This window comes from Chlorocebus sabaeus, chromosome 11, assembly GCF_047675955.1.
Source record: "Chlorocebus sabaeus isolate Y175 chromosome 11, mChlSab1.0.hap1, whole genome shotgun sequence".
NCBI classification, from domain to species: domain Eukaryota; kingdom Metazoa; phylum Chordata; class Mammalia; order Primates; family Cercopithecidae; genus Chlorocebus; species Chlorocebus sabaeus.
In genome coordinates, this window is record NC_132914.1 from 39,032,431 (window position 1) to 39,047,994 (window position 15,564).

Sequence of the window (15,564 nt, forward strand, 5' to 3'; positions counted from 1 at the left end):
TGGTGTTTTAGACATGAAGTCTTTGCCCATGCCTATGTCCTGAATGGTACTACCTAGGTTTTCCTCTAGGATTTTTATGGTATTAGGTCTAACATTTAAGTCTCTAATCCATCTTGAATTAATTTTCGTATAAGGAGTAAGGAAAGGATCCAGTTTCAGCTTTCTACTTATGGCTAGCCAATTTTCCCAGCACCATTTATTAAATAGGGAATCCTTTCCCCATTTCTTGTTTCTCTCAGGTTTGTCAAAGATCAGATGGCTGTAGATGTGTGGTATTATTTCTGAGGACTCTGTTCTGTTCCATTGGTCTGTATCTCTGTTTTGGTACCAGTACCATGCTGTTTTGGTTACTGTAGCCTTGTAGTATAGTTTGAAGTCAGGTAGCGTGATGCCTCCAGCTTTGTTCTTTTGACTTAGGATTGTCTTGGAGATGCGGGCTCTTTTTTGGTTCCATATGAACTTTAAAGCAGTTTTATTCCAATTCTGTGAAGAAGCTCATTGGTAGCTTGATGGGGATGGCATTGAATCTATAAATTACCTTGGGCAGTATGGCCATTTTCACGATATTGATTCTTCCTATCCATGAGCATGGTATGTTCTTCCATTTGTTTGTGTCCTCTTTTATTTCACTGAGCAGTGGTTTGTAGTTCTCCTTGAAGAGGTCCTTTACATCCCTTGTAAGTTGGATTCCTAGGTATTTTATTCTCTTTGAAGCAATTGTGAATGGAAGTTCATTCCTGATTTGGCTCTCTGTTTGACTGTCACTGGTGTATAAGAATGCTTGTGATTTTTGCACATAATTTTGTATCCTGAGACTTTGCTGAAGTTGCTGATCAGCTTAAGGAGATTTTGGGCTGAGACAATGGGGTTTTCTAAATATACAATCATGTCGTCTGCAAACAGGGACAATTTGACTTCTTCTTTTCCTAACTGAATCCCCTTGATTTCTTTCTCTTGCCTGATTGCCCTAGCCAGAACTTCCAACACTATGTTGAATAGGAGTGGTGAGAGAGGGCATCCCTGTCTTGTGCCAGTTTTCAAAGGGAATTTTTCCAGTTTTTGCCCATTCAGTATGATATTGGCTGTGGGTTTGTCATAAATAGCTCTTATTATTTTGAGGTACGTTCCATCAATACCGAATTTATTGAGCGTTTTTAGCATGAAGGGCTGTTGAATTTTGTCAAAAGCCTTTTCTGCATCTATTGAGATAATGATGTGGTTCTTGTCTTTGATTCTGTTTATATGCTGGATTATGTTTATTGATTTGCGAATGTTGAACCAGCCTTGCATCCCAGGGATGAAGCCCACTTGATCATGGTGGATAAGCTTTTTGATGTGCTGCTGAATCCGGTTTGCCAGTATTTTATTGAGGATTTTTGCATCGATGTTCATCAGGGATATTGCTCTAAAATTCTCTTTTTTTGTTGTGTCTGTGCCAGGCTTTGGTATCAGGATGATGTTGGCCTCATAAAATGAGTTAGGGAGGATTCCCTCTTTTTCTATTGATTGGAATAGTTTCAGAAGGAATGGTACCAGCTCCTCCTTGTACCTCTGGTAGAATTCAGCTGTGAATCCATCTGGTCCTGGACTTTTTTTGGTTGGTAGGCTATTAATTATTGCCTCAATTTCAGAGCCTACTATTGGTCTATTCAGGGCTTCAACTTCTTCCTGGTTTAGTCTTGGAAGAGTGTAAGTGTCCAGGAAATTATCCATTTCTTCTAGATTTTCCAGTTTATTTGCGTAGAGGTGTTTATAGTATTCTCTGATGGTAGTTTGTATTTCTGTGGGGTCGGTGGTGATATCCCCTTTATCATTTTTTATTGCGTCGATTTGATTCTTCTCTCTTTTCTTCTTTATTAGTCTTGCTAGTGGTCTGTCAATTTTGTTGATCTTTTCAAAAAACCAACTCCTGGATTCATTGATTTTTTGGAGGGTTTTTTGTGTCTCTATCTCCTTCAGTTCTGCTCTGATCTTAGTTATTTCTTGCCTTCTGCTAGCTTTCGAATGTGTTTGCTCTTGCTTCTCTAGTTCTTTTAATTGTGATGTTAGAGTGTCAATTTTAGATCTTTCCTGCTTTCTCTTGTGGGCATTTAGTGCTCTAAATTTCCCTCTACACACTGCTTTAAATGTGTCCCAGAGATTCTGGTATGTTGTATCTTTGTTCTCATTGGTTTCAAAGAACATCTTTATTTCTGCCTTCATTTCGTTATGTACCCAGTAGTCATTCAGGAGCAGGTTGTTCAGTTTCCATGTAGTTGAGCGGTTTTGATTGAGTTTCTTAGTCCTGAGTTCTAATTTGATTGCACTGTGGTCTGAGAGACAGTTTGTTATAATTTCTGTTCTTGTACATTTGCTGAGGAGTGCTTTACTTCCAATTACGTGGTCAATTTTGGAGTAAGTACGATGTGGTGCTGAGAAGAATGTATATTCTGTTGATTTGGGGTGGAGAGTTCTATAGATGTCTATTAGGTCTGCTTGCTGCAGAGATGAGTTCAATTCCTGGATATCCTTGTTAACTTTCTGTCTCGTTGATCTGTCTAATGTTGACAGTGGAGTGTTGAAGTCTCCCATGATTATTGTATGGGAGTCTAAGTCTCTTTGTAAGTCTCTAAGGACTTGCTTTATGAATCTGGGTGCTCCTGTATTGGGTGCATATATATTTAGGATAGTTAGCTCTTCCTGTTGAATTGATCCCTTTACCATTATGTAATGGCCTTCTTTGTCTCTTTTGATCTTTGATGGTTTAAAGTCTGTTTTATCAGAGACTAGTATTGCAACCCCCGCTTTTTTGTGTTCTCCATTTGCTTGGTAAATCTTCCTCCATCCCTTTATTTTGAGCCTATGTATGTCTCTGCGTGTGAGATGGGTCTCCTGTCTATACTACAAATATGATAGTTTTAATTCTTTTGTAATAGCCCCCCTTTACTTTTTGCAAAGAGCCCAAATTACTTAATAGGATGTGGTCATCCTTCCATGATCTGGCCCTTGCCTACCTCTGCAGTTTTAGTGTTCACCATGACCGCTCACCCAGCCCAACCTTAAACTCTTAGCTTCTCACACATTAACTATGTAAAGCTCCTCTAACGTAAAATGCTGTTTCCTACCTCTGTGCCTTTGCATGGTCAGTGTTTCTCTGGAAATTACCTTAGTAAACACCAAGACTAATTTTATGATCTCTTCAATGTTTGCTGGATTCTTCCAGTAGCCCCCAACCTAGAGCTGACTACCATGTCCACAAGGTTTCCCTCTGCCCCAGCCCATATTGATGTGTGTGTGTGTGTGCGCGCGCGCGCGTGTATGTGTGACAATGAGAGTAACCTAATGAGGATACTGAAATGAGTAATACAGGATAAGAAGGAATAATTCCATGAGAGAAATTCTTGAAAAACAATAAAGGAATGGTTTACAGAGCATGAGTAGAGGCACTCACCTTTGGTAGGATTGGGGATTTTTCTTTCACTGTATAGAAAGGCAGCCCAGAGAGTCTTTCTACGTACAAATGCATGTGGATTGATAAGTGGAGGGAAGACACAGAGGTTTCCATTCCATGGTTTATTTTTCCTCCATGAAGTCTAGAACAAGATGACTGGCCAAGCACGAAGAGAGAGAAGGACATGGTAGCAGAACTGCAGACAGAAGAGGTACAAGATACCTGACTGGGAGGGCGGAAAGTTGAGGTCATAATAATCCACTAGGATCCAGTGAACTATGAGATAAGGTCATCAACTAAGAGTGGGTGGTTTTTGTTGGAAATTTGAAAAAAGAGGAGGAATTATGACACTAGTTCCTTTAGCATGTGAAACAGCAACTTGGCAAGGAAAGTAGAGTGTGATTGTTGGGCAGCATGGATTGCCCATTTGCAACTTGTAGTAAAGAACTTACAGGGAAAGCAGTCCCTATGGTCATCATGGTGTGCATCCCCTCTGGGACCATGTCACTGCTCAGCTGGGGAAGCAGGGAGGTGAATACTTGGTCTTAACCGCAATTGACCTTTTTCTGGATGATACAGTGGACAAAGAGAACAGCTGAGTTGAGGATTTCGCAACTCTGCCAATGCTTTTTATCTAGAAGCGTGTTGCTATTTTTGTCTTCTATGAAATTTTTGTTCCAAGAAAGGCAAGATTACATTTTTTTAACAGATTGAGTTGGTGTAGTGTATTCTTGGTTATCAAAATACTCATATAGCTTTGGGATTTTGAATTGGTAAATATTCATGATGTGCAAAAAATCATGATACGTACTGTATGATCTCAGTCCCGTAAAATTGAATATTGTGCCTACACATGCACAGGACCTAGAAGAACTTGTCAAACTATAAACTGCTTGTGATTGTGAATGATTTTGTTCTTTGCTTCTTGTGTTTTTCAGTTTCCTATAATGCACATATTAACTTTTTTAAAATAGGGTTATTTTAAAAGCCAAAAAAATAAATAAGATATTATGTCTAACTGTGAATTTCAAGCTGCATCAGGAGACAGGAGTGGGCTCGAGGGAATTATTGACAGTGAGAATGGGAAGGGTCAACAGGTTCAAGCTCTAGCGAGAGAACAGAAGTGCTGGAGTGAGAGCATTTGAGCTGACCAGGAAGTGAAGTTCTTAACATTGCTATTTTAAAAATAAGGCATCTATGAAAAAGACATTTTATGAATGGTCTTTTCTACACATTGCTTATGGCATGTTAAACTATTTTGATGGAGACCTCCCAAAAACTGACATATGAGTCAGGAAATCAAATCACAAATGGCTGTGGATAGTTAGCAATACCTTTAGGAAGCTAATAAATGATCAGTTTAATATCTGCTAAAAACTCAACAATCAACTATGAAAAACCTTGGATTCTGGATTCTTTCGAAGGTAAACCACATGACGCTAACAAATAACAAAGTGATTGCAATTTCCTCAAAAGATACAACAAGTAAAATAGAGAAGGCGGGAAAAAAACCTTCCTGATGTAAACAGAAGTGTCTTCCTGGTTTCCTCCTATACCTTTGTTCTTTGTTTTTGACAGATTGCTTTGGGGTGGAAGCCCATTCTAGGAAAGTTTTCCATGCAGTCTGCCTGGTTCAGTAGTTGTTACAGCAGAAGTAATGATACAAAATTTATGGATCACGGCCAGGCATGGTGATTCATGCCTCTAATCCCAGCACTTTGGGAGGCTGAGGCTGGCAGATCACTTGAGGTCAGGAGTTCAAGACCAACCCGGCCAACATGGTGAAACAGCATCTCTACTAAAAATACAAAAATTAGCCAGGTGTGGTAGTGGGCACCTGTCATCCCAGCTACTCAGGTGGCTGAGAGAGGAGACTCGCTTGAACCCGGGAGTGGAGGTTGCAGTGAGCCAAGATCATACCATTGCATTCTAGCCTGGGTGACAGAGTGAGACTCTGTCTCAAAAACAGAATTAAAAAATAAAATAAAAACAAAATGTATGGATCACTTCTCACTTACTTCAATTTTATGTTTCTCTTTTCTATTCCTGGCCCAGATTTCCTGACATCGACTATTGTTTGCCAGCATCATGAGTTCATTTCCTCCCCCATTAACAGTAGAGGCAAAAGTAATATTTCTTTCTTTGTTAAGGTATAAAATCTACTCCAAATAGGTCATTTATGACTTCTTAAGGGGATTCACAGCCCATAGTGAGAAGCAGCCAACCTGGGCCTAGAGAAATGTGACTGCTTTCTTTCCCAAAGAATGTCTCTAAGAATGGGAAATTGGAGGTTAAAAGCCGCCCATATTTCAGAAGACCATTGAAAAAGAAGTAGTCAAATAAAGAGGCGGGGTTAAGGATGTTAGAGAAAAGACATGACCATAAGCTTTAACTTTTACCCTTATGTCTCCACAGAAATGTGATTTAATTATTAGTTGCAGCAACTTGTTATGAATAATTTGGAGATGGAGAATGCAAACCTGAAATGTTTTGTCAGAGGGATTTGATATTCCAGGATTTTTGTGATTTATTTTTTACTAAGTATTATCCCCAGATTCCATTATGCAGGAGATAATGACACTGAAACAATATTTTTATAACAGACTATCTAGCTTTCTCTTAGCTGTGGAGATTAAAGTGTTCATATTTCTCATTTGATTCGTTTTTTGAAATAAATGTTTTATTGGAACAGCAAGGCATGATATTTCACTAGTTACTAATCAACATTAAAAAATATAAGATGATGTATGATTAACACTGAGATTGAGTAAAAGTGCATGTATTGTCTAATAAATGAAAACCAGGAAAATAAGTAAAAATATGGACATAAAAGACCCTACATTCCCCTGTTGTCAACTGATATAAATGATTAACCTGTCTAGCCCTAGATCTTCTTCAGACTTGAATAGTGCTGACTGCATTTGAATTTTCTTATGAAGAGGAAAATCTTTATGGCATGCATGGGCCTGAGTGTTCTTTAAAGTTGGGGAACAATGCTACTTAAAAAGTCACTGCTTTTTAAGCAGTGTCAACCCTTGTTTTTTTCCCCAGTAAGACAGAGTTCTATCTAGAAAGCATTTTTTTTTCTTAAGTTTCTCATTTCTCCCTAGACTCAATCACAAAAAAATATAAAAATTTCACACCACTGGAGTACAACCAATTTATGTAAAAATCCTATTTGTGTCATTCTATGATTAGAAAGATGTTTCACAGCAAGCTTTAATAACAAACTGTAATCTTCTACTCGACCTTCACCCTATATATAATCAATTTCTCACAATATCAGATGCTGAAGTTAGATTTTTTTCAAAGGACTTTAGACACGTCCCCAGAATAGCACGTCTTGAAGTACATTTAAGTCAAAATAAATGTAGTTTCACCAGGTGTGTGAAGTGATTCTTTCACTCTAGTGACACATGACTTATGGATGGTTAGTGCTGCCATCCATGCAGGCTTAGCTTTGATTTGTATACACTCATGAATTGTCTCCATGGAGAAAATGTGCAGAGGTAGCATTTCACTTTTATGTGTTTCATCAAACAGCTTCCAAGTGACAGAGGGAAAGGTATGAAAGTTGTTAGGGAAAACATTCTCTATTACCACGAGGATGTTTCTTCAGAAGTCAGAGGCTTATGTGTCCTGTGAAGGGAATACTTAATTAAACCTGTGCTGCAGAATTCCTTTCAGATAATCAGAGTCTTTATAAAGCCACCTTTGCCTCCTACAAACAAAATTGTCTACAGGTTGCTGCTTATAAGTTATTTTGACATAGAATTAAGGGAACTTTGATTCTAAAATATATGTTTCTGTGTTTTAATATAAACTATGTAGTATCTGAGACATTCTCAGCCAAGAAATACAACTTCACACTTGGGACTGGTATGAGATGGTTTGCGGAATCCAGAAAAATCTCAGTTTGGTCTCTTACGGTGCCTGAAGGCTTTCTCCCAAGGGTTTAGTCCCTTGCATTAAGGCTTTGTATTTGCAGCCTTTATTAATATGCACTAAAGCCTAATTGGGTCACATTTTAAGTAATTGTTAATGATGATTCCTTTGAGAGATATTTATGTATTAATTATTTTTATGTCTCAAGAGTTAACTGTGAGAGAACGGAAAATCACACTGAATGCCAGGTTTTGTTAGGGGACAAGCAAAATGGCAAATCTATAATACTCATACCTCCAGGACTCCAAGCAGCTGAAAAGAAATAGGAGGGTGTTGAGTGTCTTACCAAGGGGAATATTGGAAACAAAGACCATGAAGATAACTTTGAGACCTGTTTCACAGTTTTGGTTTGGTCCAACGCAAGGAAAATATTGAAAAGTTACTTTGACCTGAGGACCTTAGTCTCCTTTCCTCTGAGATTCTTGGGTTAGTGCTTTGGTTTGTGGTGTTGAAGGATTATAGGCAGATTCTGCCCTTTTTGTTTTAATATATTCACTCAATTTTATTGCAAAACAGTTGGATATGCGCCTTCTAAGCAAACACCAAAGTGAAGGTACACCATTGAGAATGTGGAGAAAACATTCAAAAAAGAATATTCCCCCCTGAAAATGTCTTCTCACGATACTGAGAGTTGCTTCCATGCTTTGCTAGGGCATTGAAAGTCAGTGGATGTCAGCTTTGGCTACAGCTCCTCATTTGTGTTGATTTAAAGGCCCTAATCTCAACTCCTTATGGAGTGTGTAGGTTTCCTTATTGGCCTCTTAGGAATCACTAAGAGATACTCCTCGACTGTATACCTTGTTGCTGTAATTGAAGCTGTTTTGTTGCTATAATTCCTTCCTAATGTTGCAGTTTTAGTCAAGTATTGTTTCCCTCTGGAGGCATTAATTATTACCAGTTTTGAAAAGACCTTTGCTTGATGTGTACATTTTTGCTTCTGGTGCTAAATCATTTCACTGTTTCCTAGTCTACATCTAGGTAAAAGGATGTTTCACCTTTTCTCTTTACTGTTCAGCCTACGCTATAACCTTTTTAAGCACTATAAAATAGAGTATCTTTGTCCACCAGACAGAAAGTCAGCATTCTTCTTAGTTTCATGCATTTCACTAATTTGCAGTACTTATCTCAGAATAGAGGATTTAAATTTAGTTTTATTTGCTATTATCTGTGAAATTATTGGTCACTGGAGTTTATGAGAGCAAAGGATTTCCTCTTGCTAAGGATTTACTCATGGTGTATGGCGCATCATTTTTATACAGGTTATTATCCACCGTCAAGGACTTCATTGAAATACAAAATTGAAAGGGAGGATATTTACTCAAATGTAACAGAGTGTTCTGGGAAGTATTCTCCTGTTTGAAGTTAAGTAGGTTTTCCTTCATTTTGTACTGGTAACTATTTCAGATTTTAGACAATTAAATGAGTACTCTATGTCTTTGTACATTTGGGCTGTTATAATAAAATACCATGAACAATGTGGCTTCTAAACAGCAGAAACAAATTTATCACAGTTCTAGAGGTTAGGAAGTCGAAGATCAAGGAACCAGCAGTTTTAGGGTCTGGTGAGGGCCTGTTCCTCATAGAGGGCACCTTTTCACTGTGTGTGTCCTGACATGGTGGAAGAGGCAAGATAGCTCTCTGGGGCCTCTTTATAAGGTCACTAATCCCTTTCATGAGAGCTCAGCAGCCCTTACAACCTAATCACCTACCAAAGGCCCCACCTTCTTGGTAGGTAAAATATGTTGAAACCCTAACACAAATTGTAGGAAACACAAACATTTAGACCTTAGCACTCTGTTCTTATCAACTTTCATAACCTTTACACACACACACACACACACACATATTTCCGATCAAAGACGAAAGTTTACCTACTTATGGTTTTACAAAAATCTGTGTGCACCAGGAAAGATTTTTGAAATAAAATTAGTCACTCTTCAGCTAGTTGTTACTGAGTGCCCACACTGAAATATCCTGTTCTACGCACCGGAGAAAGAGCATTAAGCAAATTCAGACACATTCAGAGCTCCCACAGAGCCTGAGTGCTAGAAATTGATCCAGACTTCACTTCTAATTTAAATAGACATTGTTCTTCTTCATCTGATTATTTACTAATGGGTCTTATATTCTCCATCCAATAGGAATAAATTCTCCATAATTAGTGTGCTAATTTGTGTTTTAATCCTTGGAAATATGTAATTTATCCTGAAGTCATCTGCTTCTGAAAGTAGTACAAGTCCACTTCATCACATAAAACTGAAATACACTGAAATTTATTATTATTATGCTGAACATAAATCAGGAAATAAATTCAATATACGTTACCTGAGGACTGACATTTCAAACCGTTAGCCATGTGTTTCAGTAAATGCATTTTCTTGTTCATTTACTGCTTCATTTTGAATCATTGCCTCTGCCCCAAGTGGCTTTTGATGTCTCTCCCTTCAGCCTGGATGAACCCATTTCTTTCCAAGAATGACAGTTTCTACAAAATAATAGAAAACCTTGGTCAAACCTGTACAAAACACTTGCTTATTATCATATTGTATAGAACTCCAGAGCAGGAATGATGGAAACGGCTTGGTATAGTCTTTTTTTTTTCATTATTATTTGAACTTATTTTGTTCTCTTATAATACAAATAAAAACATGTAATAACTCTCCATATTTTTATGAACATTTTGCCACCAACTCTGAGATTCTCAAATATTTTATTGATTCCAGTGTATTGATGTATGCATGTATTTGATTCATACATTATTGTGTAATTTTTAAGGAGTTTTACATTGACAGCTTGATGCAAACAGCTGTGTATCTCCAACGTTGCAATAAAAATATAAAACACTGGCTTAACTTCATAGAAATCCATGCTGAAAGAACATTTGAATAATACTGGTAAAAACAAAAAGTTAATTTCCAATGTTGGGCAATAATTATTAATACTTGCCAGAGTGACCCAAAGAATATCAGTGAGTTCTCCATTCTGCTGCAGATTTTCTCTCTGACATAAATGTCATCTGTGTGTGTTGTTCTCTCAGGAGGTCGAGTTGTGTCGTGTTAGCAGTCAAGAGAAGCTGGGCCTGACAGTCTGTTACCGAACAGATGATGAAGAAGACACCGGCATTTATGTCAGCGAGGTAAGAAACGCCATGGAGGGGAAATTAGAAGAGGGAGACCACAGGAACAGAGCGAAATGACTCACAGTGAGAAAACCCTTCCTTAAGAGGCTTGAATGTGAAGAATTGGCCATGTTCCAAAACTTGTCACTTTCAATTAGGAAAGTAAATTATGCTGCCCAAGTAATGTAATTATTATCAGCTTGTTTAATGTGAATACTTTCACCCCAGAATCCCAGCAAGGAAAAGTGCAAAAGTGGTAACATTTTTTAATTCCAAATTTGAATAAATTCCCATAAGAATGCAGCAAGTCCATCAAAGTTTTTGATCCTCAAACATCTGTCCTTCCATTCTACTATCTCTTATGAGTTCTATTAACAGTAGCACTGGCTAATTGTTTTAAATTACTACTCACAATAATCACATCTTTTACTCTGCTGATGGCATTGATACATTTGAATACCCAGTGAGTGCATCTATTAGTTTGTTTTATTCAACCCCACAATGAGATTCTACACTTGATCTTAGCCAAAGGCCAAGAAGCAATACACAAGAGAGAGTCTAAAATGCGAGCTACTGTTAGTGTTAATTCCTTTTAAAGACTGTGAAGCAAATTTTACTACAATAGATGATTTTTAAAAACTCACAAAAAGCGTTACTTTATGTGAAGTAGGAAGGTGTGTTTTTAAAAATTAAGGCTGGGCACAGTGGCTTATGCCTATAAGCCCTACACTTTGAGAAGCCGAGACAGGACGATTGCCTATGACCAGGAGTTTGACCCTGTCTCTAAAAAAAAAAAAAAAAAAAAAAATTAATTAGTCAATCATGGTGGCATAGGCCTATAGTCCTAACTACTCAGGAGGCTTTGGCAATAGGATTGCTTGAGCACAGTAGTTCAATGTTACGGTGAGCTAGGATTGTGCCACTGCACTCCAGTCTGAGTGACAGAATGAGACACTGTCTCTAAATATAAATAAATTAAAATTAAATATGCTTATGATAAAAAAGTACATACTTATATGTGCAAAACATGCATGTATATATATTTATATATAAATGCAGAAGTTAGACAAACTAGATACTAATTGCTGCTCTATGCTGTTCCAAGTTTTCTTGGCCATAATCATGAAAACATCACCTAATATACTGAACTTCAGCCTTCTCAACTAGAAAGTGAGTATAACAATGCTTATCTTATGTTTTGATAGACTTGCTTAGAGTATGGAAGAGATAAAGTAATTAATGCATTTAGAAAACAATACAACTCTGTAAGTACAAAATATTACCCTTTATCCCTTTACCAAAACATTTACTAACTGGCTTCTGCGACTGAAAAATCTCCAGATAATATTCAACTTATGTAGTTCTTTTAAATATGCAATTAGGATAATTCCTCTGATTAGGGTAAGGAAGTATAAGGAAACACCTGTGGAATTGTCTTTTGTAATATGTACAGAGGTAGGAAAGTAGAAGTTTAATATTAGTTTGATTACAGTTCTAAAGATGAGGCTTTAGATTGTGAGTGGCTTTTAAATGGGATAGAGTTCATGAATCACCCCTCACTTCCTTCTAGTAAGTCTCTATTTACTGTTTAAATATGTCAGTATTGGAACTGCACTATTCAGGGAAGAGAAAGAAGCCACAGGATCTGAACATACGTACTTGGAAGGAATGTTTTCCTTTTACCTCTTACATGTATTTATAGTGTCATTTATTCTTGACTGATGATTTAAGACTCAATTATTAGTTGGCACCCCTAATAAGAAAGTAATATCTAACATATGGATAGAATGCATCAACCTTATGCTACATTTGAAACAGTTTGCTTTTAAAATAAAGCTTTGGTGCAACAAGCCTAAACAAAGTTTGAAGCCATCATATGAAATCTGATAGATGAAATTACCCTCAGTAAACTGTAAGTCATCACTCAAATTTAACCCATTAAAATGCTGATAACCTCCTAATAGAGCCTTAAATATCTATACATTCTAAAATAGTATAAAGTAAATATACTTTAGCCCACATGTAAAGTGGTACTAATTAAATGCATGGATCAGATGTGTGTGTGTGTGTGTGTGTGTGTGTGTGTGTGTTTCTTGAGCAATATAGGTTGTAAATTTCTTTATAAATGAATATGTCCATGAGACATAATTATCTTTAATAAGGATGGACTTGGGCCAGGCACAGTGGCTCACACCTGTAATCCTAGAACTTTGGGAGGCGGAGGCGGGTGGATCACGAGGTCAGGAGATTGAGACCATCCTGGCTAACACGGTGAAACCACGCCTTTACTAAAAATACAAAAAGTTAGCCGGTTGTGGTGGTGGGCTCCTGTAGTCCCAGCTACTTGGGAAGCTGAGGCAGGAGAATGGCGTGAACCCGGGAGGCAGAGGTTGCAGTGAGCCGAGATCGCGCCACTGCACTCCAGCCTGGGGGTCAGAGCGAGATTCTGTCTCAAAAAACAAAAACAAAAACAAAAACAAGAACAAAAAAAAAAGGGATGAACTTACACTGTAGCTATCAGCTTTACCAAGACAGGTAAAGCAGGATTTAAAATAATCTCATAGAAAGTAAATTTCCTGGGTCCAGAGAGTCCTGGTGTTACTATCATCTCACGTCAACTGAAGAGCATGTGTGACAGTTGGGATACAGAAATGAATGAAGGAAAAAAGGAAGGAAGAAATAGAGGAAGAGGAAGGGTGGAAAACTGGTCTTCAGATTAAGTTCTGCTCTAGTCCTCACAATTTTATTCTTGGTCATTCTAAAATAGCTCATTTGCATTTTTAGAATCAGTGAGTTTTGATGGAGAGAAATATGGCATGCACTGTCATAAATCAACACAGAATTTTGCAATAGTTTTTTCAAAATATATTTTAAAACCATATTTTTAAGTTATTGAGGGAATGTTTCATATTCAGTTGAAGATGTATGTCCTCTTTATTACAGGTTGACCCAAATAGCATTGCTGCCAAAGACGGCCGGATTCGAGAAGGGGATCGGATTTTGCAAGTAGGTGCTGTGGTAATTTCCTTTAGTTTCCCACGGTCTGTCCAAAGTTACTATTTTATTTTGTTTCTTTTTTTTTTGAGACAGAGTCTCGCTCCGTCGCCCAGGCTGGAGTGCAGTGGCGCAATCTCTGCTCACTGCAAGCTCTGCCTCCTGGGTTCAGGCCATTTTCCTGCCTCAGCCTTCCGAGTAGCTGGGACTACAGGCACCCGCCACCAGACCCGGCTAATTTTTTATATTTTTAGTAGAGACGGGGTTTCACCATGTCAGCCAGGATGGTCTCGATCTCCTGACCTCGTGATCCACCCGCCTCGGCCTCCCAAAGTGCTGGGATTATGGGAGTGAGCCACCGCGCCCGGCTTATTTTGTTTCTTGTAAACTGTTGAGAAAAAAATTTGTCTTTGCTTTTGGATATTAACATCTACAAAACCAAAAAAAAAAAAAAATGCTATCATTTAAAACTTATTAAGGATGGTGTGAATTATTAAGAGTGATTAGCTAATAATTAGTGATTCAGATCCCATCTCTGGAATCAAATTTGACTTCTCTTCCAGCTTGCTTGGCACATTGCCTAACCTCCTCTCATCCTAAGCTTTATTTCCTCGTCTTAAAAAAAATGGTAATAATAACCTATTATTGTTGTGAAGGTGAAATGAGATTATGCACGCAATATGCTTAACACAGTGCATAAGTACGTAATAAATATTAATGGCTATTATTACTAGCAGTGGCAGTTATTGCTGCCTTTTCCAGAATAAACTAAGTGAACATGGATCTAGATGTTCCTTTGCTATATGAAAGTCTAGAAGTTTGAAGAAGTTTCAACTACAGTCATGCGTCACTTAATATGGTCTGAGAAATGTCATTAGATGATTTTCCGGTTGTGCAAACATTGGAGAGTGTACTTACACAGACCTAGATGGTACAGCTTACTACATACACACCTAGGCTAGCTGGCATAGCCTATTGTTCCTAGGTTACAAACCTGTACAGCATTTTACTGCACTAAATACTGTAGGTAATTGTGACACAATGGTAAGTCTTTATGTATCTAAACATAGAAAAGTACAGTAAAAGCAAGGTATTATAATTTTATGGATCCACTGACTTATCTGCTGTCCATTGTTGACTGAAAAGTTATTGTGTAGTGCACTACTGTATTTACTAATGAGTTGCTGGGAGATGAAGGAGAATGTGTTTTATTCCCCACTTGGAAATGTGAAAACATAAGAGACTGATTACATTTCAGCTTTATGTGAGAGACAGTAAGCAGACAGTAGGAGGGATGTGAGGCTGGAAAGAGAGTTTTAGGCCAAATCAGGAATAGCTGAAAGCCAGTTTCTATCCTAAACCTGCCTTCACCTGCTTGCTCTCTCCTTTCTGAGTCCTCTCCCATAAAGAATGGCTGCAGGGGCCAGGCCCGGTCGCTCACGCCTGTAATCCCAGCATTTTGGGAGGCCAAGGCAGGCAGATCACCTGAGGTTAAGAGTTTGAGATCAGCCTGACCAACATGGTGAAACCCCGTCTCTATTAAAAGATACAAAAACTAGCCAGGCATGGTGGCAGGCACCTGTAATCCAACCTACTCTGGAGACTGAGGCAGGAGAATCACTTGCACCCCGGAGACAGAGGTTGCAGTGAGCCGAGATGGCACCACTGTACTCCAGCCTGGATGACAGAGTGAGACACTGTCTCAAAAAAACAAGAATGGCTGCAGGGAGACACACAAGCTCCCCAGCTCCTGTAAACAGATCAACCCCAAGATAAGGCCAGAGGTCGTTTGGGATGGAATTTCACTGCTGATCACAACTGTGAAACAGAGAAGAGGACTTGAATGATAAATCCAGGGAGCGATAAGCTGTTAAAACATCACTGCCACAGTTCCAGAGCTCCTATTTCTCCTTGTTGGATACAGACCCCTGGAGAGTGTTTTTTTTGTTTGTTTGTTTGTTTGTTTTGGATTCCACACTTTTGGAATCTGAAAACCAGGGCTTCAAAAATAGACAAGCTATTGTCCCAGCATTTGGAGCACGCCGTCTCTGTTTAGGAAGACAGGAGCATACACAGA

General features: G+C 38.3%; 1 protein-coding gene and 1 long non-coding RNA gene across 4 annotated transcripts in view; one reads left to right on the top strand and one right to left on the bottom strand.

Annotated features, from left to right (window-relative positions):
* The window catches only part of PDZRN4 (PDZ domain containing ring finger 4), a 412,077-nt gene that overhangs the window by 379,405 nt on the left and 17,108 nt on the right, over nt 1–15,564 (top strand). For all 3 annotated transcript variants that reach the window (XM_008002895.3, XM_073020626.1, XM_008002898.3), the window contains 2 exons: nt 10,413–10,511; nt 13,437–13,499. In XM_008002895.3, the coding sequence (XP_008001086.2) occupies nt 10,413–10,511; nt 13,437–13,499 (162 nt within the window). The remainder of the gene's footprint in view (nt 1–10,412; nt 10,512–13,436; nt 13,500–15,564) is intronic.
* LOC103238163 (uncharacterized) overlaps nt 9,596–15,564 on the bottom strand; it is a 364,800-nt gene continuing 358,831 nt past the window's right edge. The window contains exon 4 of the long non-coding RNA XR_012094483.1: nt 9,596–9,860. This is a non-coding gene — a long non-coding RNA (uncharacterized lncRNA). The remainder of the gene's footprint in view (nt 9,861–15,564) is intronic.